This window comes from Schistocerca americana, chromosome 6 (genome assembly GCF_021461395.2).
Source record: "Schistocerca americana isolate TAMUIC-IGC-003095 chromosome 6, iqSchAmer2.1, whole genome shotgun sequence".
NCBI lineage: Eukaryota > Metazoa > Arthropoda > Insecta > Orthoptera > Acrididae > Schistocerca > Schistocerca americana.
In genome coordinates, this window is record NC_060124.1 from 290,525,282 (window position 1) to 290,548,602 (window position 23,321).

Sequence of the window (23,321 nt, forward strand, 5' to 3'; positions counted from 1 at the left end):
GCCATCAATGAGTTTTCTCAGGCAATATGCTCCACAACATGTAAAGGTAAAAAAGGATACAGGAATATTCTGTGACCTACCAAAAGTGTTCGCTTCAATGAATTGATTAACAATGAGTTCCCACATTTAGGGCCATGGCATTATCAGTGTTTGCAGATGCATGCCATATGATAAGTGAGAATTTCATTCAGAAAGTGGGCCAACTAATGTGACCATAGATTCACAAAAATTGGGAAACACAGTTGTGCGTCAAGTACAAAATGGAACAAATAAGTAGATGTCAGAAGCATACTCTTACAACTGACATAAGGCTGCCATGAAGCCGAAACCTACCCTGACAACAATAGCTAAATAAAGCTAGTAACCCTGTGAAAGAACAAGCAGAACATTGCATGTTGTTGTTGTGGTCTTCAGTCCTGAGACTGGTTTGATGCAGCTCTCCATGCTACTCTATACTGTGCAAGCTTCTTCATCTCCTAGTACTTACTGCAACCTACATCCTTCTGAATCTGCTTAGTGTATTCATCTCTTGGTCTCCCTCTACGATTTTTACCCTCCACGCTGCCCTCCAATACTAAATTGGTGATCCCTTGATGCCCCAACACATGTCATACCAACCGGTCCCTTCTTCTTGTCAAGTTGTGCCACAAACTTCTCTTCTCCCCAATCCTATTCAATACTTCCTCATTAGTTATGATCTACCCATCTAATCTTCAGCATTCTTCTGTAGCACCACATTTCAAAAGCTTCTATTCTCTTCTTGTCCAAACTATTTATCGCCTGTGTTTCACTTCCATACATGGTTACACTCCATACAAATACTTTCAGAAATGACTTCCTGACACTTAAATCTATACTCGATGTTAAAAATTTCTCTTCTTCAGAAATACTTTCCTTGCCATTGCCAGTCTACATTTTGTATCCTCTCTACTTCGACCATCATCAGTTACTTTGCTCCCCAAATAGCAAAATTCCTTTACTACTTTAAGTGTCTTATTTCCTAATCTAATTCCCTCAGCATCACCTGACTTAATTCGACTACATTCCATTATCCTCATTTTGCTTTTGTTGATGTTCATCTTATACCCTCCTTTCAAGACACTATCCATTCCATACAACTGCTCTTCCAAGTCCTTTGCTGTCTCTGACAAAATTACAATCTCATCGGCGAACCTCAAAGTTTTTATTTCTTCTCCATGGATTTTAATACCTACTCCGAATTTTTCTTTTGTTTCCTTCACTACTTGCTCAATATACAGATTGAATAACATAGGGGAGAGGCTACAACCCTGTCTCACTCCCTTCCCAACCACTGCTTCCCTTTCATGTCCCTCGACTCTTATATCTGTCATCTGGTTTTTGTACAAATTGTAAATAGCCTTTCACTCCCTGTATTTTACACCTGCCACCTTCAGAATTTGAAAGAGCATATTCCAGTCAACATTGTCAAAAGCTTTCTCTAAGTCTACAAATGCTAGAAACGTAGGTTTGACTTTCCTTAATCTAGCTTCTAAGATAAGTCGTAGGGTCAGTATTGCCTCAGGTGTTCCAACATTTCTACGGAAGCCAAACTGATCTTCCCCGAGGTCAGCTTCTACTAGTTTTTCCATTCGTCTGTAAAGAATTCGCATTAGTATTTTGCAGCCGTGACTTATTAAACTGATAGTGCGGTAATTTTCACATCTGTCAACACCTGCTTTCTTTGGGATTGAGATTATTATATTCTTCTTGAAGTCTGAGGGTATTTCGCCTGTTTCATACATCTTGCTCACCAGATGGTAGAGTTTCGTCAGGACTGGCTCTCCCAAGGCTGTCAGTAGTTCTTATGGAATGTTGTCTACTCCCGGGGCCTTGTTTCGACTTAGGTCTTTCAGTGCTCTGTCAAACTCTTCACGCAGTATTATATCTCCCATTTCATCTTCATCTACATCCTCTTCCATTTCCATAATATTGTCCTCAAGTACATCGCCCTTGTATAGACCCTCTATATACTCCTTCCACCTTCCTGCTTTCCCTTCTTTGCTTAGAACTGGGTTTCCATCTGAGCTTTTGATATTCATACAAGTGGTTCTCTGTTCTCTGAAGGTCTCTTTAATTTTCCTGTAGGCTGTATCTATCTTACCCCTAGTGAGATAAGCCTCTACGTCCTTACATTTGTCCTCTAGCTATGCCTGCTTAGCCATTTTGCACTTCCTGTCGATCTCATTTTTGAGACATTTGTATTCCTTTTTGCCTGCTTCATTTACTGCATTTTTATATTTTCTCCTTTCATCAATTAAATTCAGTATTTCTTCTGTCACCGAAGGATTTCTACTAGCCCTCGTCTTTTTACCTACTTGATCCTCTGCTGCCTTCACTCCTTTATCCCTCAAAGCTACCCATTCTTCTTCCACTGTATTTCTTTCCCCCATTCCTGTCAATTGTTCCCTTATGCTCTCCCTGAAACTCTGTACAACTTCTGGTTTAGTCAGTTTATCCAGGTCCCATCTCCTTAAATTCCCACCTTTTTGCAGTTTCTTCAGTTTTAATCTACAGGTCATAACCAATAGATTGTGGTCAGAATCCACATCTTCCCCTGGAAATGTCATACAATTTAAAACCTGGTTCCTAAATCTTGTCTTACCATTATATAATCTATCTGAAACCTGTCAGTATCTCCAGGCTTCTTCCATGTATACAACCTTCTTTCATGATTCTTGAACCAAGTGTTAGCTATGATTAAGTTGTGCTCTGTGCAAAATTCTACCAGGCGGCTTCCTCTTTCATTTCTTACACCCAATCCATATTCACCTACTACGTTTCCTTCTCTCCCTTTTCCTACTGCCGAATTCCAGTCACCCATGACTATTAAATTTTGGTCTCCCTTCACAATCTGAAAAATTTCTTTTATTTCATCATACATTTCTTCAATTTCTTCGTCATCTGCAGAGCTATCTGCATATAGGATGATTTTGCTGAAAGGGCTTCTTTACAGTAATGGGTAACCATTAAGGCGGGTGTGCCTGGTACATACACAAGCCTTGGTGGAGCAGGTGTTGCACCCTGTACAAGAAGACTTGAGTATCAGCACCAGGCAAGTGGCCTGCCAGCACGTTACAAGCCAGGTGACTATATAGAACTTTCCCCACAACAGCTGCCACTATCCATATAACTCACAATTTGTGGAGGTCTTATTACCTATGGATTCGCTTCCATGGCAATGGATTTGTTCTCTCCACTATTCTCAACCTTCATAATGCTCACCTGTGGGCTGTGGAGTATCCCCATGATACAGTAGTAAACCATCAGCACTGGTGCATCCTTATCGGAGCAGTTTCAACTCTTTAGGTTTATACCTGTGGGGGGAATCGGAAAAAAGTCTCGTATGTGGAGCCTATAATGGGCAAGCAGACACTGGAACAACACATTCACACTGCCTGTGATGCCATTCAATTACAGGGTGGCACATTTGAATGTGTGCGTCATTCACTGTGTGTCATGTTCATGAATGCCTGGAGGCCCTTGGGAGCCACTTCAAATGTCTTGTCTAATGGTGGTCTCACACAACATGTTGGGAACTGCATTGTACTGTACAGGCACGATGAATTAATAATCCCCTTGGTAGCATAAACATCAGTCCATTTCCAGTCATACTCCATATGATGTTTTTTGCTCCTTACCCTCTCATGTATTGTTTCCTGCAGTTTGTCTTGATTTAGCAAAATCCCCATGTGTAGAGTACAATGAAGACAACTCTATACATGCAAATAAACTCAAGTGATTAGACCCATATGGAATATATAGTCTGAAAGTTTTGGGCAGATTTGTTGACAAATTTCATGTAGCAAGATTCAGTGATATCACATTCAAATTTTTAATATGCTGCCTAATGTCATCAAATGTAAGAGGCTAACTGAGGCAAAAAAATAAGTTTGCAGTCAGTTTTGCCATGGCACCATTTCAAAACCAAACAATGCATTGATCTGATCAGAAATTCATCATCATTAAGGATGAATAAGAGCATGTATTATTTGCCATTAAATTGAGAAGAGGAAACATGGACAGACAATGAGAATTAAAAACTAACATTGAGCAACAGTGATGGAATGAAGCTGTTAAAATGTTTTGCTGTATGCCTACTAAAGCTTATTATGAGATCATCCTCCTACAGGCCAACCGTAAATTAGAACAGCATGCCACCCTCCACCTCAAAAAACTATCCAATCTCCTAGTTTCCCACCTCCGGAAAGGCAACTCAGTCACCCTTCACAACCTTTCCAGCAAACCTCAACCTCCTCTCATTGCACACAAACCCAGTCTCTCCCATCTACTCAATCTCCCACTTCCAGCTCCACTCCCTCCAAAACCTCAAAATTCCAATCAACACAATCTGGAACCACAACACCCTAATTCAGTAGTTAACCTTTCCTCCAAACCTCTCTCCCAATCCGAAACCTCTGTCCTATCCAAAGGCCTCACCTTTAGCCCCACTCCCAGATTCAACCAAACAGCTCTCGTCAAAGATTTACTGTCCTACACTCATACTCTCTGCTGGAAATATCACTTTGCCATGAAGAAAAATGATCCTAATCCTACTCCTAATGATCCAACTCCCCAAGATACCATCCAAATTGAACCCTGCCTGGAACAGTTCCGTCCTCCGTCGCAGCGGGACCCACCTCCTCTTCCTCAAAATCACCCTCTCCAAACCTTCCAGGAATTTCTGACTTCCAGCCTTGCATCTCAATCCCTCTTAAAAAACCTTAATCCTACTCCCAACATCACAACTGCTGAAGCCCAGGCTATCCGTGATCTGAAGGCTGACCGATCCATCGTCATTCTTCCGGCGGACAAGGGTTCCACGACCGTGGTACTTGATCGTCGGGAGTATGTGGCTGAGGGACTGCGTCAGCTTTCAGACAACACCACATACAAAGTTTGCCAAGGTAACCCCATTCCCGATGTCCAGGCGGAGCTTCAAGGAATCCTCAGAACCTTAGGCCCCCTGCAAAACCTTTCACCTGACTCCATCAACCTCCTGACCCCACCTACACCCTGCACCCCTACCTTCTACCTTCTTCCTAAAATCCACAAACCCAATCATCCCGGCCGCCCCATTGTAGCTGGTTACCAAGCCCCCACAGAACGTATCTCTGCCTACGTAGATCAACACCTTCAACCCATTACATGCAGTCTCCCATCCTTCATCAAAGACACCAACTACTTTCTCGAACGCCTGGAATCCTTACCCAATGTGTTACACCCGGAAACCATCCTTGTAACCATTGATGCCACTTCCTTATACACAAATATTCCGCACGTCCAGGGCCTCGCTGCGATGGAGCATTTCCTTTCATGCCGATCACCTGCCACCCTACCTAAAACCTCTTTCCTCATCACCTTAGCCAGCTTCATCCTGACCCACAACTTCTTCACTTTTGAAGGCCAGACATACCAACAATTAAAGGGAACAGCCATGGGTACCAGGATGGCCCCCTCGTACGCCAACCTATTCATGGGTCGCTTAGAGGAAGCCTTCTTGTTTACCCAGGCCTGCCAAGCCAAAGTTTGGTACAGATTTATTGATGACACCTTCATGATCTGGACTCACAGTGAAGAAGAACTCCAGAATTTCCTCTCCAACCTCAACTCCTTTGGTTCCATCAGATTCACCTGGTCCTACTCCAAATCCCATGCCACTTTCCTTGACGTTGACCTCCACCTGTCCAATGGCCAGCTTCACACGTCCGTCCACATCAAACCCACCAACAAGCAACAGTACCTCCATTATGACAGCTGCCACCCATTCCACATCAAACGCTCCCTTCCCTACAGCCTAGGTCTTCGTGGCAAACGAGTCTGCTCCAGTCCGGAATCCCTGAACCATCACACCAACAACCTGACAACAGCTTTCGCATCCCGCAACTACCCTTCCGACCTGGTACAGAAGCAAATAACCAGAGCCACTTCCTCATCCCCTCAAACCCAGAATCCCCCACAGAAGAACCACAAAAGTGCCCCACTTGTGACAGGATACTTTCCGGGACTGGACCAGACTCTGAATGTGGCTCTCCAGCAGGGATACGACTTCCTCAAATCCTGCCCTGAAATGAGATCCATCCTTCATGAAATCCTCCCCACTCCACCAAGAGTGTCTTTCCGCCGTCCACCTAACCTTCGTAACCTGTTAGTTCATCCCTATGAAATCCCCAAACCACCTTCCCTACCCTCTGGCTCCTATCCTTGTAACTGCCCCCGGTGTAAAACCTGTCCCATGCACCCTCCTACCACCACCTACTCCAGTCCTGTAACCCGGAAGGTGTACACGATCAAAGGCAGAGCCACATGTGAAAGCACCCACGTGATTTACCAACTGACTTGCCTACACTGTGATGCATTCTATGTGGGAATGACCAGCAACAAACTGTCCATTCGTATGAATGGACACAGGCAGACAGTGTTTGTTGGTAATGAGGATCACCCTGTGGCTAAACATGCCTTGGTGCACGGCCAGCACATCTTGGCACAGTGTTACACCGTCCGGGTTATCTGGATACTTCCCACCAACACCAACCTATCCGAACTCCGGAGATGGGAACTTGCTCTTCAATATATCCTCTCTTCCCGTTACCCACCAGGCCTCAATCTCCGCTAATTTCAAGTTGCCGCCACTCACACCTCACCTGTCATTCAACATCATCTTTGCCTCTGCACTTCCGCCTCGACTGACATCTCTGCCCAAACTCTTTGTCTTTAAATGTGTCTGCTTGTGTCTGTATATGTGTGGATGGATATGTGTGTATGTGCGAGTGTATACCCGTCCTTTTTTCCCCCTAAGGTAAGTCTTTCCGCTCCCGGGATTGGAATGACTCCTTACCCTCTCCCTTAAAACCCACATCCTTTCGTCTTTCCCTCTCCTTCCCTCTTTCCTGATGAGGCAACAGTTTGTTGCGAAAGCTTGAATTTTGTGTGTATGTATGTGTCTGTTTGTGTTTCTATCGACCTGCCAGCGCTTTCGTATGGTAAGTCACATCATCCTTGTTTTTAAATATATTTATTATGAGATTAGTTATATTCTGGTACATGGCTCATTTTTTTACACAATCTATGCAATGACATGTTGACATACAAATATTGGTCTCTGTGGCTGCAATGGCTCTGCAAACTAGTGGGCTCAAAGAGGCTGTGCCAGTGCTTTCTGATAGCTGGTGCCTTGTTTGCAGCATCAGATGTCACCAGGTAAAATCATTCTGAACATAGTGTGGCCAGTTATTAGTTGGTGTGGTAAACTTCAAATGTATGCATCCACACCAGATGGAAGACAACAAACCATTTTCACCACTGGCAGACTCTGCCTTATAACAATCTGCTGTTATTTGTGTTAAAAAGGACCCTACGTACCGTATCCGTGATGCCACATCGTAGAGGATGGCATGGTAGCCCGTCGACATCAAGTGGTATTCAGAGCCTGTTCGCAGAGTTTAAGATTTAGTTTTTAAGTTTTTGACATCAGTTACATATGTATTGTATTTATGAAAGAAATCAAAGTACACATATCAAAGCACAATTATATCTCGACCTATCTTAAATTGTATGCATTATTGCACTGGAAACCAAAACAAAATTTGTCCAAATGCGTGGAAAAAAGAAAAAAAATAGGTAATATTTGTGCGTACACTACAAATATGTTCCTACTATACAGATTCCAGACTCATTAATGACTGCTTTGTTGTGTGCACCTAAACCTAAAGATTTTGTACTGATATGCCAGGCTGTGTAAATTTAATTTATCAGTAGCTTTTGCAGCATTCGTATTCTTTATTGCCTATTATCAAAACAGCTATTAGAATTTCATTTGCACAGTATTATACAGAGGCAAATAATTAATAAAGATTAGGTGACTTTCATCACTAACCAATTAAGATTTATTTTTATTATCCAAAAACAAATCAACAGGTTGTGTGCCTTTCATTTGTTTTTTACCTCCAATAAATTAAATGTATTAGTCTCACGATTGCCCCCTCCCCCCCCCCCCCCCCTCCAATTGTGCAGTCAACATATAAAGATTCTCAGTTTTCAATCTGCATCAGTTGTGACAGTGCCTCGAGGACAAGTTCTGTCTTATTTGTTAGTAGTAAGACATTGCTACTGAGATGGTCATGTTGTTGAAAAATTTCTCAGTTAGTATATTCTGTTCCTGCAATTAGACAAATATTAATGTGTTATCATGGAGGAGAGCATAAGATTGTTATGCAGTATTCAACATGTAGCAATGAAGTAGACCATTACTTACTCAGCAAGGTGTATCTGCTGCAGTTCAGAGGAATGACATGTTAGCTTTAGTGAAGGGCTGCAGCTCATCATGCCATTATGTCTTAAAGAGGTAACTTGTGTTTAGCAATGTTATGTAAAATTGTATCAAATAACAGTCGTTAATAGGATCCAATATGCTTTCAGACACAGCCTAGTAAAAATGTTGGATGGTGGTGAACTGGATGGACCTACACCACTCCGCCGCTCAACTACTGTAGATGTAGGCTCTGGTGAAGGGCCTCGACACTCCCCGAGTCCACCTCCTCAACCACGTAACCGTCTAACTCGGCGTGCCAGTCTCGATGATCTAGAGCATGAGTCCTGTCAATTGATGCCACGTGTTGAGGGTCGAATAGTGATCCTTACTGATCAGGTCAGTAACTTTCAACAGACATAGTTACTGCTTTCGTACTAAATTATTTTTTGTTATGTTAATTTGTTTTGTACGTAAGTATTACTGGAATGAGTATTCATAAATCAAACAGTGTGTTCTTTATAGTAATAATGCTTCAGTGGTTGTGGGTTCTCTCTGCAGTCTGGTACCCAAAGTTCATATCACTGATCAGCCTGAGTGTTATTAAAGCCAACCTACTATCAATATAAGCTTGTCCAGGTGATAGCAGTGTCACCTGGTGAGGAAGGACTGCTAGTGGGACACATGCATGGAGCACGTAATATCAGTGAGCAAGCTGTCTGTGTGTAGAATGTGGAAGGCACATGATCTATCTGAGTTTGACAAAGGGCATATTGTGATGGCCCAGAGGCTTGGCATGAACATTTAGGAAACTGCACAACTTATCGGGTGTTTGTGGAATGCTGTGGTGAGTGTCTTCAACACTTGGCAAAACCAAGGTGAAACCACATCCAGACATTGTGGATTTGTGTGGCCACTCCTCATTACAGATGTTTGGTGTCGCAGGTTGGACAGATTGGTAAAAGAGGACGGGCAGTGAACTGTGGCAGAACTAACATCACACTTTAATGATGGGCAGAGTACAAGTGTGTGTGAACACACAGTGCACCAAACAGTCCTAACACTGGGCCTGTGCAGCTGACGACCCACGTGTTAACAACATGACATCAGTAACTATGACTGAAATGGGCTCCTCGCCACCGGCACTATACATTGGCACAGTGGCAGAGCATTGCATGGTCTGATGAATCACAATATCGTCTTCATCATGTCAGTAGAAGAGCACAAATCCATCATCTTCAAGGGAACCAGCTCCTTGACACCTCTACTGTGGGATAAAGATATGCTGGCAGCAGCCCCGTTATGATCTGGGGAACATTCATGTGGGCACCCATGGTTCCAGTGGAGATTGTGCAAGACTCCGTGGTGGCCAAGGAGTTTCGCTTACTGGTTACAGACCACATGTACCCCTTCATGATGATCATGTTTCGCATTTGCAGTGGTATTTTTTGACAAGATAATGTGCCATATCACAAGGCCAAGAGTGTGATGGGGTGGTCCAAGAAAGATGTGGCAAGTTTCAATTGACATACTGGCCTGCCATCTCACCAGATCTGAATCCGATCAAACACAGCTGGGATGTGATTGAATGTGGCATCAGAGCTAATCAACCCTCCCCCCCTGATCGTAATTTACGGGAATTGGGTGACTTGTGTGTGCAGATGTGGTGCTGTCTCCCTCCAGCGACCTACCTGCCATGACGTGTTACCATTGTTATCTATGCCAAAGGTGGACATGCCAGCTATTAGGTGGGTGATCATAATGTTCTGGCTGTAAGCACTATGGGACTTAACATCTGAGGTCATCAGTCCCCTAGACTTAGAACTGCTTAAGCCTTACTAAAGGACATCACACACATCCATGCCCGAGGTAGGATTCGAACCTGCGACCATAGCAGCAATGCGGTTCTGGACTGAAGCGCCTAGAACCGCTGTGCCGCAGAGGCTGGCTGTTCTGGCTGATCCGTGTTAAGGGGTAATCACAAAGTTCCCATTTGAGGGTGTTGCTGCAATATATATGCAATATAGCACAACTCCAATGTGGGTATGTAAGCACTAACATGTAGGCAAGGGATTACGGTGGCATACGTGTCTTTCTGATGTGATTGCAGTAAATATGGAAACATGAACTATGGCAATGTTGTTATCAAATGCATCCAAACAGGACCAATGTTATCCATGTTCTTATTTTCATGGCTGCCAAAGGACAAACACCCATTGACATTCATCAGAGAACAAAGAATGTGCAATTAAGGTAAAATGTCTGGGGAAAACTGTGACAAGGGTGCTGTTACTTCATGATAACACACATCCCAATACTGCAAATCTCGTAATGCTGAAAATTTGCTAACTCAATTGGGAGATGTTTGAGCACTTGCCCTATTGTCCTGATCTCTCCCCATGCTATTATCATGCCTTCAGTCCCTTGAAAAAGGTCTTGAAGGGTCAACAATTCCTGTCAGATAAGGAATATGCAGCAGGCAATTACAGATTTCTTCACACTGTAGGACACCGTGTTTTACCTAATGGTTATCTTCAACATAGTGTGTCAGTGGGATGTTTGCCTCAATGCTCATCGTGATTTTCCCTGATTGGCACAACAATTCTGTACTGTACGGCATTCAAATGGAAGCTTTTTGATCACCTCTTGTATATAAAATCTTGTTATGCAAAACAAGAATTTTTCCCAACATTGCAATTTTGAACCAGGAGTATGTTTGTTGACATTTACAAGATAAATGTGTGATAGTTTTTAGGCTAGTTTTTATTGGTATCAAGCTTTGCAGTTATGAAAAGTATTCAGTTTCATAACAATATAATGTTGTATCACTTTTTTCTGTAGTAGGCTCGCATTTTCTTCACAAAAGAAACATTTCAATTTAAAATTAGGAGCTATATTTTTATGAATGCCCTTATTGTCCAGACAGAAGTTTGGTGGCAGTACGTATAAATTGCAGACTCTAAATTCATGACTTTGAGGCTCATTGTTACTTGGCAGTTAATGTAATGTTCACTTTTGACAATGTTGCAGTATGGTGCAAACCCTTAATGCTTTTTTTATCTTTTTAATATTCTAAAATGTTTTTGCAGTAAAATTTTGTTTTACTGAAGACAAATTCAGTGTTCTTCATACAATGTGGAAAATGCAAGGTTTCATGTGTCTTTCAAAGCTCTTATCATATGGATAGTGAAGAGTAATTGTGAAATGAGGCAGGAAATTGTAAATTATAGCCAGATTATTAAATACATACAATTTGTCCCATTCCTCCATCAACATTTTCTAAATTTTGCCAATATGTTTTTACATTTTTAATCCCTGGTCAAAAATTTGAATACATTCTTGCCGAAATGTAAAATTGTGAACTCCACAAATGCCTACAATAACAATGAGTTACAATTGGAATCAGTCAATTCATACAAATACCTCTGCATAAGAATTTGTGGGGATAGGAAACTGAATTATCGTGTAGCCTCAGTCATGGTTGAAGCAGGTGGCAGACTTTGGTTCATTGGTGGGATACAGGAAAAATGTAGTTGGTCTACAAAAGAGATTGATCTCAAAACTCTCATGTGATTACCCATCCTAGGATATTGTTCAAGTGTGTGGAACCCTTACCAAATGGGACTACCAGGGGATACTGAATGTATGCAAAGAATGATTGGAGGCTAATCTGACACATGGGGGAGCATAATGGAAACGTTGAAAAACCTGAAGTGGAAAAAGCTTGAAGATAAACATCACCTATACCATGAAAGTCATTGTATGAAGTTTCAAGAGCTAGAATTAACTGTGTATGTATGAATATACTACAGCCTCCTATGTATCACCAAAGAAGCAATATCAGACTAATTGCAATACAGAGGGATTTAAGCAATAAGTTTTCCCATACTGATGTGTACTACTTTAGAACTAATTTCTGCCATGTAATTCACAGTAGTTTGCAGAGTATAGAAGTAGGTAAGCTGAAAATTTATTTACACAAGAAATGTCTCCTGTGTTATGCACATTCAAAAATAACCCTTCAAAGGTATTTTCTGGGTGTTACAGACACCAAATTGAATTGTTTGTTTGGTTTTTTTAATTGTTGTTGCATCAGGTTCAGATTTTACTCAATTAGAGTCAAGAAGAGTTTTTTTAGAGGTACTTCTCTGGTGTGTAGCCTTGGGTGAAATATAGATGGTCAGGGGGTTGAACCTGGGACTCCAGATGGCAGATTTAAAGCTAGGACCCACGCGCCATATTTTGTCAGGAGGCCAAGCAAGTTGAAGAGCGTCGAGGGGCAGTGCAGAGTGATACAGTGGTATTCGGTAACCTTTATTTATTCAGCTAATTTAAAGTACTCGATGGGTGAAGCGATATGTCTGCATGCCGCCCGTGCTGTCCCGCGATTCCAGCAGGCTCAGCAAACTCCTGGTATGCCGACGCCGCTTCTGCCATCATCAAGGTCGCCCGACGATGGAAGTTGGCCGAGCTCTCCCAGTCGCCGCCCGCTGGGACATTGCAACTGGCACCACTCCGCTTTCCACGATTCCAGAGACTGCTTCAGTCCCTGGACCTCAACCGAGCAGGGTGGCGCAGTGGACTCGCATTCGGGAGGACAACGGTTCAATCCCACATCCGGCCATCCTGATATAGGTTTTCCGTGATTTCTGTAAATCTCTTGAGGCAGATGTTGGGATGGTTCCTTTGAAAAGGGCACGGTCGACTTCCTTACCCATCCGATGAGACCAATGACGTCGCAGTTTGGTCTCCTCCCCCAAAAAACCCAACCCAACCCCCTGGACCTCGCCGCCTACCGCCCCATTTGGCCTGCTCTGTCCGACAATGGGATGAAGGTGGGTGTACTGGTCACCCATGGCCCTCGGGCCGCCGCTGCTCCCCGGTCAGGGCTGGACTCAAACCCACACCCTCCTGGATGCTGTGCTGCAACTTTCCGCTAGTGGTGCTTGCCGAATGGCAACACCCACCGCTGTCTCTGGCACTGTTGCAGCGCTGCTGCACCTCCCGGACCCCAGTACGCCAAGTGGGAAATGTTGGGAAACGAACATGGCCCGCAGACTCAAGTGGAACCGGGCTCCTCCTGGTCCCGCTGCAGACCGCTGTCACTGTCCTCTTTCAGGCTGCCGTTTCGTCCCATCCCGGTGTAGTATCCCCGGCAGCAGAATACAGCCCAAACAAGTACATAGAAAACAGAATACAAGTTTATGCATAATACTTATAACATTGCTGCCAGACTGTCCCCTATAAGCGAAGACTAGCACAGGTCCATCCCGAATCTCGAGTGGCCTGTCACAGTCTGACCCAAGCTAAAATTGCCCGTCTAGATGTACTGGTTTTTCCCTCACTTCTGACATAGTGTCAGAGAGAGACAGAAACTACGGCAGGGATAAATTCTCACATGTCAGCCACTTACAAATCGCCACTCTTGGCTCTGGCCTAGTGCCCCGCCTCGTACATTGCAGTAACTTAATGCAACTGCAGTTTCCTGCCTCATTGTTTCTCCACTCAAAACAAATCATGCATGCAATACCACTGTTGCAGCTCCGTGCCCGCGAGTGCCATTTTTACCTTGCCTGGCCCACTGGCTTTCGACTGTTACCACACTCTGCCAGCAGCTCCAGATTTCATTGCCCAACTGTGCCTTCATTGAATTTTGATAAAATTTCCCTTTCCCTCGACTAGGACTGACACTAGCACAGCACACCTCCCTCCTTTCAACAAGATTCATCCCAAACTGAGGTAAAACAGATGTGGCCTGTGGCTGCCTATAGACATACCTTGTTCACAAAACTTACATTCTACAGACTAAAACTATCGAGAATGTCAGAACATTAACTCGACACCTATGCACTGATTACTCATGCTGTAGGCAACTGATGTGTTGGCACCTCCTCCACTGGTGCACGTTTCCACATTCTCCACAAAGCTATACTAAAGAAAAGTAGAAAAAGGTACACCCTGTGGCTGAAATGCTCACTGTCATTATTCTGTCGCTCCGATGCTGTTGTAACGTTCGAACATGTTGCAATACTTTAATAACCATGCTAGATCCTTCGTGTGCATTAATAAAGGAATGCAATGTTTCAAAAAACTCTGGGTTTAGCGTGGAGTTCGAATACGTCAGATGCTGCACTGGTAATATCTCCAGCACCCCTTCCGGATAAAACAACGTTCCCTGTGACAAAATTAAAGTTGTTTCACCTGTACGTGATGCTGGAAGATGGAAATCCTCCCCCAAAATCTCACAAACCGTACCATTTGTAATTATTCCACTCTCCCGCAGTTGCAACCTCCTTATTTTATCTGCTCTCTGATTGGTACGACAAGTTACCATCACCCATATCGTTGTAAATACCGAATATAACCAATGCCTCCCTACCTTCAAGAAGTAGGAATGTGTCGATAACACCTCTGTCTCACAATCTGAGCCATTCATAATCCCCAGGAACAATCCAACTTCGCATGTACTACTGTCTGAAAAAACTGGTCAATTAGGGCAAATCATCACTCGTCCTTGTGTACAATGCTCCAACTCTGACAATGGTAGTACTCTGTGAGCTTCTGTGTTTACCAAAATAAAAAGTACGTCTCGCGTTCTAATCTGCACCCATTTACTGATCTCCTTTCATTTCACTAGTATGGATGAATAGTGTAACACTCATAACGTGAGTCAATTCCGACTACTGGAAAATTGACATTGATGTAAACTCGTCCCCATCTGTCCTCACCTGTATCAACAATACACAGAAGAATATTGGTATAGCGGTCTGTGATACCTCCACTACACACTCTATATCTGGTGGGAATTGTCTCTTTGCTAATTGTAATCCTCTTTAAAGATCATCTGGCGAGATTGACACTGGACTAAGATGCCTGTTTACTGCATGATAAACTGATTCCTGTAACATCGTAACCTCTGTACGTGCATCACTTAATCGGTCTGCTAATGTTCTGAGCAATCAGGCAATAGACAACTTACCATCCAATATGTTCAATTGTTTCTGCAGTATCTCTAAATCACTGTTTATAATTTCCCGTGTCTCTCCCGCATATCGAGTCAACTCCTCCACTAAGGTTCGTATGAGCTTGGTGTTATCAGCATGTTGGTTGCCACTCTATGGTTCCTCTAACCTCACTGACCGCTTGCTACACCTGCATTACCGATTGATTCAATGCTCGGACATCATCATCATCTGCTGTACCGAATACTATTTTCAGTATCTTTCCCCCTGCATTTATCCATCCCCTCTTGTTCCTAGTTACCGCCTGTGGCCCACTCTCCACTATACGAGACAACTGCTCCCTGAGTTTACTATAAGGCAACTGTAATTCTTGATACTCCCCTTGTACTTTTTTAAATATGTGATTCCTTCCCCCTCACCCCCCCCCCCCCCCCCCCCTCCCTGCGGTATACAATTCTGAGAATGATTTTTGTAATTTTCGTACTTCATTCCTGATCTTCCATAGCTCTATTGTTGTTCGTGGTGACCACTTATGACTTGTTACTAATATATCTGGCTGCCGTGAATACAGTACCCTTGACTCCAAGGTCTGGATCTTTATCTGTTGATGTCCATCTCCACTGTTGTGACCATAGATCAGCATCCCCATGGCTATCACCCAGCACATCCACATATGTTCTGACCCTGCGAAGAAAAGGAACATGCCTGTACCACCCGTTTTCCACTACAAGATATTACAACATCGTACGACATCCTCAAAAATTCCCGACGGTTCACTCTGCCCCTATCGAATTCTCTGGAAAAAAAAAAAGTAATTGTCTCCCCCATAAAACTAAAACAACAAACAAGAAAAATGCAGTTATTATTGGACCCACCAAAACGTGAGAAAAAGAGAGAGAAAACAAAAACCCACACACAAAAAAACAAAATACAAATTATCCCTTGATACTAAAACACAAAATGTAAACATGCCATAAAATATTACACATACAATAATTTACTCCCTCCATGACCGTAACGTATATGGAATGTTATGCGTCCACTGTTGTCCTTCCCCTGAGACCTTCTTCTTCCATTTGCTTTGCCTAGCCTCTGCATTCGAGCCACTTCCTTGTAATTTAGGTAATCCAGCCACCATTCCTTTATATGATAGCGGAACAAACACTGGCAGCAGTTACTTCTGTAAAATATCTGGGAGTATGCGTGCGGAACGATTTGAAGTGGAATGATCATATAAAATTAATTGTTGGTAAGGCGGGTACCAGGTTGAGATTCATTGGGAGAGTGCTTAGAAAATGTAGTCCATCAACAAAGGAGGTGGCTTACAAAACACTCGTTCGACCTATACTTGAGTATTTCTCATCAGTGTGGGATCCATAGCAGATCGGTCTGACGGAGGAGATAGAGAAGATCCAAAGAAGAGCGGCGCGTTTCGTCACAGGGTTACTTGGTAACCGTGATAGCGTTACGGAGATGTTTAATAAACTCAAGTGGCAGACTCTGCAAGAGAGGCGCTCTGCATCGCGGTGTAGCTTGCTCGCCAGGTTTCGAGAGGGTGCGTTTCTGGATGAGGTATCGAATATATTGCTTCCCCCTACTTATACCTCCCGAGGAGATCACGAATGTAAAATTAGAGAGATTCGAGCGCGCACGGAGGCTTTCAGACAGTCGTTCTTCCCGCGAACCATACGCGACTGGAACAGGAAAGGGAGGTAATGACAGTGGCACGTAAAGTGCCCTCCGCCACACACTGTTGGGTGGCTTGCAGAGTATAAATGTAGATGTAGATGTAGAAAAGGCTTTACTCTACTCACGTGGATAATGGATGTTTTTGTTGGCAGCTGCACTTTAACATTCACAGGCAAACTCATCTCCACTACCTGATATGGTCCGTGGTACTTTGTCAAGAACTTTTTCGTCTTTCCCTTAGGTGTATATGGATTCATGATTAATACCCATTGACCTACCCTGTACTGTGCTAAAGGTCCCAACCACTTATTCGGTTCTTCCTGCCTCTCTAACACTTTTGTATTGGCCTTCTGTACCCTCTTCCAGACTTCCCATATTGTTCGTGCAAATTCCCTCACTGCTTCCCCTTTAGCTCCCGATTTCGGACATAGAACGTCAAATGGTGATGGCATCTTTCTTCCATAGGCCATCTCGAATGGTGATATTCCGATCTCCGAATGTATTTTAGTGTTATAACTCGATACCTTGTATGGAAGATAAACGTCCCAGTTATCATGGTTTCCATTCACATAATAACTTATCATTTTCGAAATTGTCCTATGTACTCGCTCTGTTCTCCCATTCGCCTGCGGATGAAATGAACTGGTCTGTAGTTTTTTAATTCTCAATAGATGACACAACTGTGACATTAATTTAGACATGAAGTTCGTTCCTTGATCCGTAATCATGGTATCAGGCACCCCAAACTTCATTAACCAGTTATTGACTAAAGCTCATGCTACCGTACTTGCCTGTTGGTCTGGTATTACAGCCATGGCTAGAAACCATGAAAAGTGATCAATTATAGTTAAAACGTAACAATTCCCTACCGGTGTTTTGTTGTATGGCCTGCAAATGTCTAGCCCGATAAACTCGAATGGTTTCGAAGCCTCTGGTAACCGCTGCAATGGAATTCTTACTCGCGTCACATCTGCACACTGTGCACACAGCACATAATTTGCTACTTATTGTTCCGCATCCCTTCTCCAAGTGCACCACCAAAATAATTCAGCTACTCGTGTCTTCCTGTTGCTTGATGACCACCATGCCGTGAAAGCACATGATCAGGGGCCTGCTTTAAGACTTCCTCTCTCAAACTCTGGTACCACTACCCGTGGTCTGCACCTGGTAACTCTAAACAACAAATTTCCCTCCACAATGAAATGTGGTTGAGTTCTAAAACCCTGGCAGTCCTCATCTTCTGCTTGTGCCCTTTGCCATTCCGCAACACTCTTACCCATTACTTCTAATACGTCTAATTTGCGACATAACGCACCTGCCTTCCCGTGTTTCTTCCCTGACTTATGAATTACTTCAAAGTCAAATTCGCTTAATTCTAGAGCCCACCGTGTTAGCCGACTAGAAGGATCCTTGAGTCCCAGTAACCATCTTAATGCTGCATGATCTGTCATGACCTTAAACTTGCTACCATAAAGGTAACAATGAAAATAAGTTACTCCATATATTACAGTCAACATCTCCTTTTCCATTGTGGAATAATTCCGCTCTGCCCTATTTAACTGTCTAGAAGCATATGCCACCGGATGCTCCTGTCCATTCACCATTTGCCCCAAAATACATCCTACTGCGCCATTTGAAGCATCACATGATAAGATGAAATCTTCTTCTAAATTCAGAAACACCAATACCGGACCAGAAACTAATCTCATCTTTAATCCATCAAAAGCTTCCTGACATTCCTCCATCCCTCACATTCCTCTGTTCATTGAAATTTAACCCCTTTCTTTAAAATCTTTGTTGGCTTGGCTATTGTAGCAAAATCTTTTACAAATTTACGATAATATGAACGTAATCCAATATACGATTGTAACTGCTTTGTTGTACGTGGTGTCAGAAAATTTTGAACTGCCTCTGTTAATTGAGGATCAGTTTGAACTCCTTGTTCACTATTACACGACCTAAATATTTGACATGCATCTACGCAAAATTACATTTTTCTAAATTTAATGTTAACCGTGCCGACTGCACTCTTTTAAAGACTTCTCTTAAACATGATACATGTTCTAGTATATCCTTTGAAAATACTATAATGTCATTTAGGTAAACCATATACGTCTTTGGTTTCAGTCCCCTTAAAATTCCATCTAATAATCGCTGAAAAGTTGCTGGTGCATTCTTCAACCCGAATGGCATACGTATATACTGATAGTGTCCCCCAGGAACAGTAAAAGCTGCCTTTGCCCTATCCTCTGGCACTACTTCCAACTGATGGTATCCACTCCATAAATCCATTGTATAAAATACTTACATTGCTGCCCCAGATTGTCCCATGTGTCCGTGATATTCGGAATCAGATATGCATCCGAAACGATTTTCGCATTCAGAAACCTATAATCACAACAAAACCGATATTTCCTTGCACCATACACCAACTTCTTAGGTATGAGAACTACATTGCTTGAATATGGACTATCGCTATGCTCTATGATTCCGTCTTGTAGTTGTTGTTCTACAAACTCCTCTAGTAGCAGTTGCATATGACATGCTATCCTATATGGTGTCCTAAATGCTGGTGTATTATCCTCCATTGTTATGTGATGCTTTGTAATTGGTGTTGCTGGTAACCTACCCTCCGTTGCGAATAAATCGCTAAATGTCAATAACATTTCCTCCAACGCGACCCTGTCGTCTCCCTGCAAATGCTGTAATTTTTCCCTTAATTGTGCTGCATTGACATTTTGCTTATGGCTCACCTCTAATCCTCCCTATTAGGTCGTCTTCATCGAAAACCCCCAACGTGGCCAATAACAACCCTTTCGACAAGCTAAAATCCGCTCTGCTGCAGTTATCTATACTTACTGGAACTCTATAATCTCCTTCCACATAACTTGCATGAGCTAAACTCCTCTGCACAAAACAGTGCGCATTATCCAACTCCTCATCACTCGAGAGTGGCTCCATCATGCACAACGTATGCTTTGGTAAGTCCGTATTTATCGAAACCCAAACTACCTTCCCTGTACCTGCCAGTATTTTATCCTGCTGATTGACCTTTAATGAATCCGTTCGCAGTTTAGCTGGCTTCACCTTCATGTTAAGTGTGCCTTGTGATATTTGTCCATTTGCAACCGAATCCCTCATGCAAAATATTGTTCCACTGTTTGTTGCCAAAGATCTATCCTTGCACAATGTTTTTCAAGGAAGTCCAGTCTGAGAATCACCGAATACCCCTCACCCACACATGGTAACACCTCTACCTGTTCACTAAACTTAGTTCCTGTGATCACGAATTGAAGTACTGTCATACCAATGACTCCACTTTATTATCTCTCACCCCATGTAACCTATAACATAGTGGCTGAAGCCTTCTCTTGCTAACCAGGTCCAGACTAATAACAGACACTTGTGCCCCTGTGTCAACCAGAAACCTTTGTTCCCTCCTGTTCACCAAGCCTAATAAGCAGCATTCTGTCTGTGCACATACAAGCGCATTACCTAATTTGACTGGGACTGCCCTCCAATGGTTGAAACAATCCCATTCTCATTCAACGGCTGCTGCCGTCGAGGTTCCCCCACACTTTTACTCCTGCAGTTCACTGCCGGTGACCCATTTTCCCTCATGAGTAACACTGCAACTGACGCTGACATTGCCTCCTAATGTGCCCTACCTGGCCACAACCAAAACACTTAATTTCCGCTGTTAGAACTCTATGCTCCACCCTTTGCTTCGTTGCATAATCTACCTCCTCTAAGTATGCGGCAATCTTTAGAGCCGCCGCAAGATCGCTGGAATTCTCCATACTCACCTGACGTGACATCTCTGGCTGTACTCCCCGCAAAAGCACATCTGATGCCCTGTTCTTGGCCTCTTGTAACAGCACTCTATTAGTCTCCCCATTCTGTGACAGTTCGAACATTTGTGCTTTCAGTTTTCGAATCCTGTCTGAGAAAACCTCCACAGTCTCATTGCTCCTCATAACTAATGCACTTAATTTTTCACGAAAAAACCTGGTACTATTCTGTCTTTGGTACCTCTGGCGTAACCCAGCTTCAAGCTTTGAGAATGTCCCCACATTGTTCAACGTTTCATGGTACAATATGTACGACTTGGCATCCCCTATCAAGTGTAACTTTGCCACTCTCAACATTACATCTGACCACCCATTGGCCTCAGCCATTGTGATAATGTCATTAAGGAATACCAACACATCCTCCATTGCTTTACCCGAAAAGGGGTTAATCAATGCCGCGATTGCTGGGTCAAATGGTCTGTGACACTCCACGACCTGTAATTTACTTTCATCCGACGTCCCTTCCCCTACTCGCAGTGCCTCAAATCTCCCTGCTAATTCTTCATATTTTTCTAGTTCTTGTGGCGAATCATCGCCCATCTACATTCTGAACAATTGCGCGCCAAATGACCAAATCTCTTACAAATAAAACAATTCTTTGGAACCCACATTGTACACAGTAAACCGTGGCCTGACAGGTTACAAAAATTACATCGGTTAGGCGCTATGTCTCCCATTTCCCCTGAATCCAGATAAATCTACAGGCCCCTCTAGCCCTACAAAAGACACCTTTAAAAAGTCCATCCTAATTATCAGAAGAATGACACATAAACCATAAATCAAATGTCACTCACCCCTCCACATCTTGCTCGTGTGCAGGTGAACAGTCCTGCTTTCCTCCCTATACTGGTAAGGACGAACAGCTCCCGAATGACAAGAAGTGCAAGACCAACAGTCATGAATGCAACCAAACACCTCAATTACCCCTCCACACAGGCACACCTCAATGCTACTTGCTTGACATATAAGATGCGGGAGTGGAAATCCGGTATCAGCGTTCTAACCGGCACCACTTCCAACACCACTGTTGTGGGGTCGGTGTGTCAAATCCGGGACTCCAGATTGCAGAGCTGAAGCCGGGACCCACCGCGCCATATTTTGTCAGGAGGCCGAGCAACTTCAAGAGCGTCGAGTCGAAGTGCAGAGTGATAGAGCAGTATTCTATAACATTCATTTATTCAACTAATTGACGGTACTCGATGGGTGAAGCGTAATGTCAGCATGCCGCCCGCGCTGTCCCGGCTCAGCAAACTCCTGATGTGCCGACGCCACTTCTGCCATCATCAAGGCCGCCCACTGATGGAAGTAGGCTGTGCTCCCTTGGTCGCCGCCCACCAGGGTGTTGGGTCTGGTGCTGTTCCACTGTCCGCAATTCCGGAGACTGCTTCAGTCCTTAGACCTTGACCGAGTGAGGTGGTGCAGTGGTTAGCACACTGAACTAACATTCGGGAGGATGACGATTCAAATCCACTTCCGGCTATCCTGATTTAGGTTTTCCATGATTTCCCTAAATCTCTTCAGGCAAATGTCGGGATGGTTCCTTTGAAAAGGGCATGGCCGACTTCCTTACCCATCCTTCCTTAATTCGATGAGATCGATGACCTCGCAGTTTGGTCTCCTCCCCCAAAACAACCCAACCCAACCCCCGGTACCTCACCGCCCTCTGCCCCGTTTGGCCAGCTCTGTCCGACCATGGGATGAAGGTGGGTGTACTGGTCACATGTGGCCCTCGGGCCACTGCTGCTCCCAGGGTAGGACTGGACTCGAACCCACACCCTCCTGGACGCTGTGCTGCAACTTGCCGCTAGTCGTGCTTGCCGGATGGCAACACACGCCACCGTCTCTGGCGCTGTTCTAGCGCTGCTGTGCCTCCCGCAGTGTACGCCTCGCCCGGACCCCGGTATGCCGGGTGGGAAACGAACGTGGCCTGCAGACCCGAGTGAAACTGAGCCACTCTGGACCCACTGCAGACCACCGTCACTGCCCTCTTTCAGGCAGACCGTGCAATCTCCAAGTTCCAGGCTGCCATTCCGTCCCACCCCAGTGTTGCGGCCCCGGAGGCAGAATACAGCCTGAACAAGTACATAGAAAACAGAATACAAGTTTATGCAGAATACTTATAACATTGCTGCCAGACTGGCTCCTGTAAGCGAAGACCAGCATAGGTCCATCCTGATGCTAGACTGACCAGATACACTTTTGACCCAAGCTAAAATTGCCCGCCTACATATACTGGCTTTTCTGTCGCTTCTGCCGTAGTGACAGAAACTACGGCAGGGATAAATTCCCACACATCCGCCACTTACTAATCGCCTCTCTTGGCTCTGGCGTAGTGCCTCGCCTCATAAATCACAATAACTCAAAGCAACGCTGCAGTTTCCTGCCTCGTTGTTGCTCTACTCAAAACGAATCGTGCGTGCAATACCGCTGTTGCAGCTCCGCACCCGCGAGTGCCATGTTTACCTTGCCTGACCTGCTGACTGTCAACTGTTACCACACTCTGCCAGCGACCCTAGATTTCATCGCCCAACTGCGCCCTCATTGAATTTTGAT

General features: G+C 44.0%; 1 protein-coding gene across 5 annotated transcripts in view; it reads left to right on the forward strand.

The window, feature by feature from the left end:
• The window catches only part of LOC124619665 (mannosylglucosyl-3-phosphoglycerate phosphatase), a 219,864-nt gene that overhangs the window by 193,637 nt on the left and 2,906 nt on the right, over positions 1-23,321 (forward strand). For all 5 annotated transcript variants that reach the window (XM_047146203.1, XM_047146197.1, XM_047146198.1 and 2 more), the window contains one exon: positions 8,437-8,665. In XM_047146203.1, the coding sequence (XP_047002159.1) occupies positions 8,437-8,665 (229 nt within the window). The remainder of the gene's footprint in view (positions 1-8,436; positions 8,666-23,321) is intronic.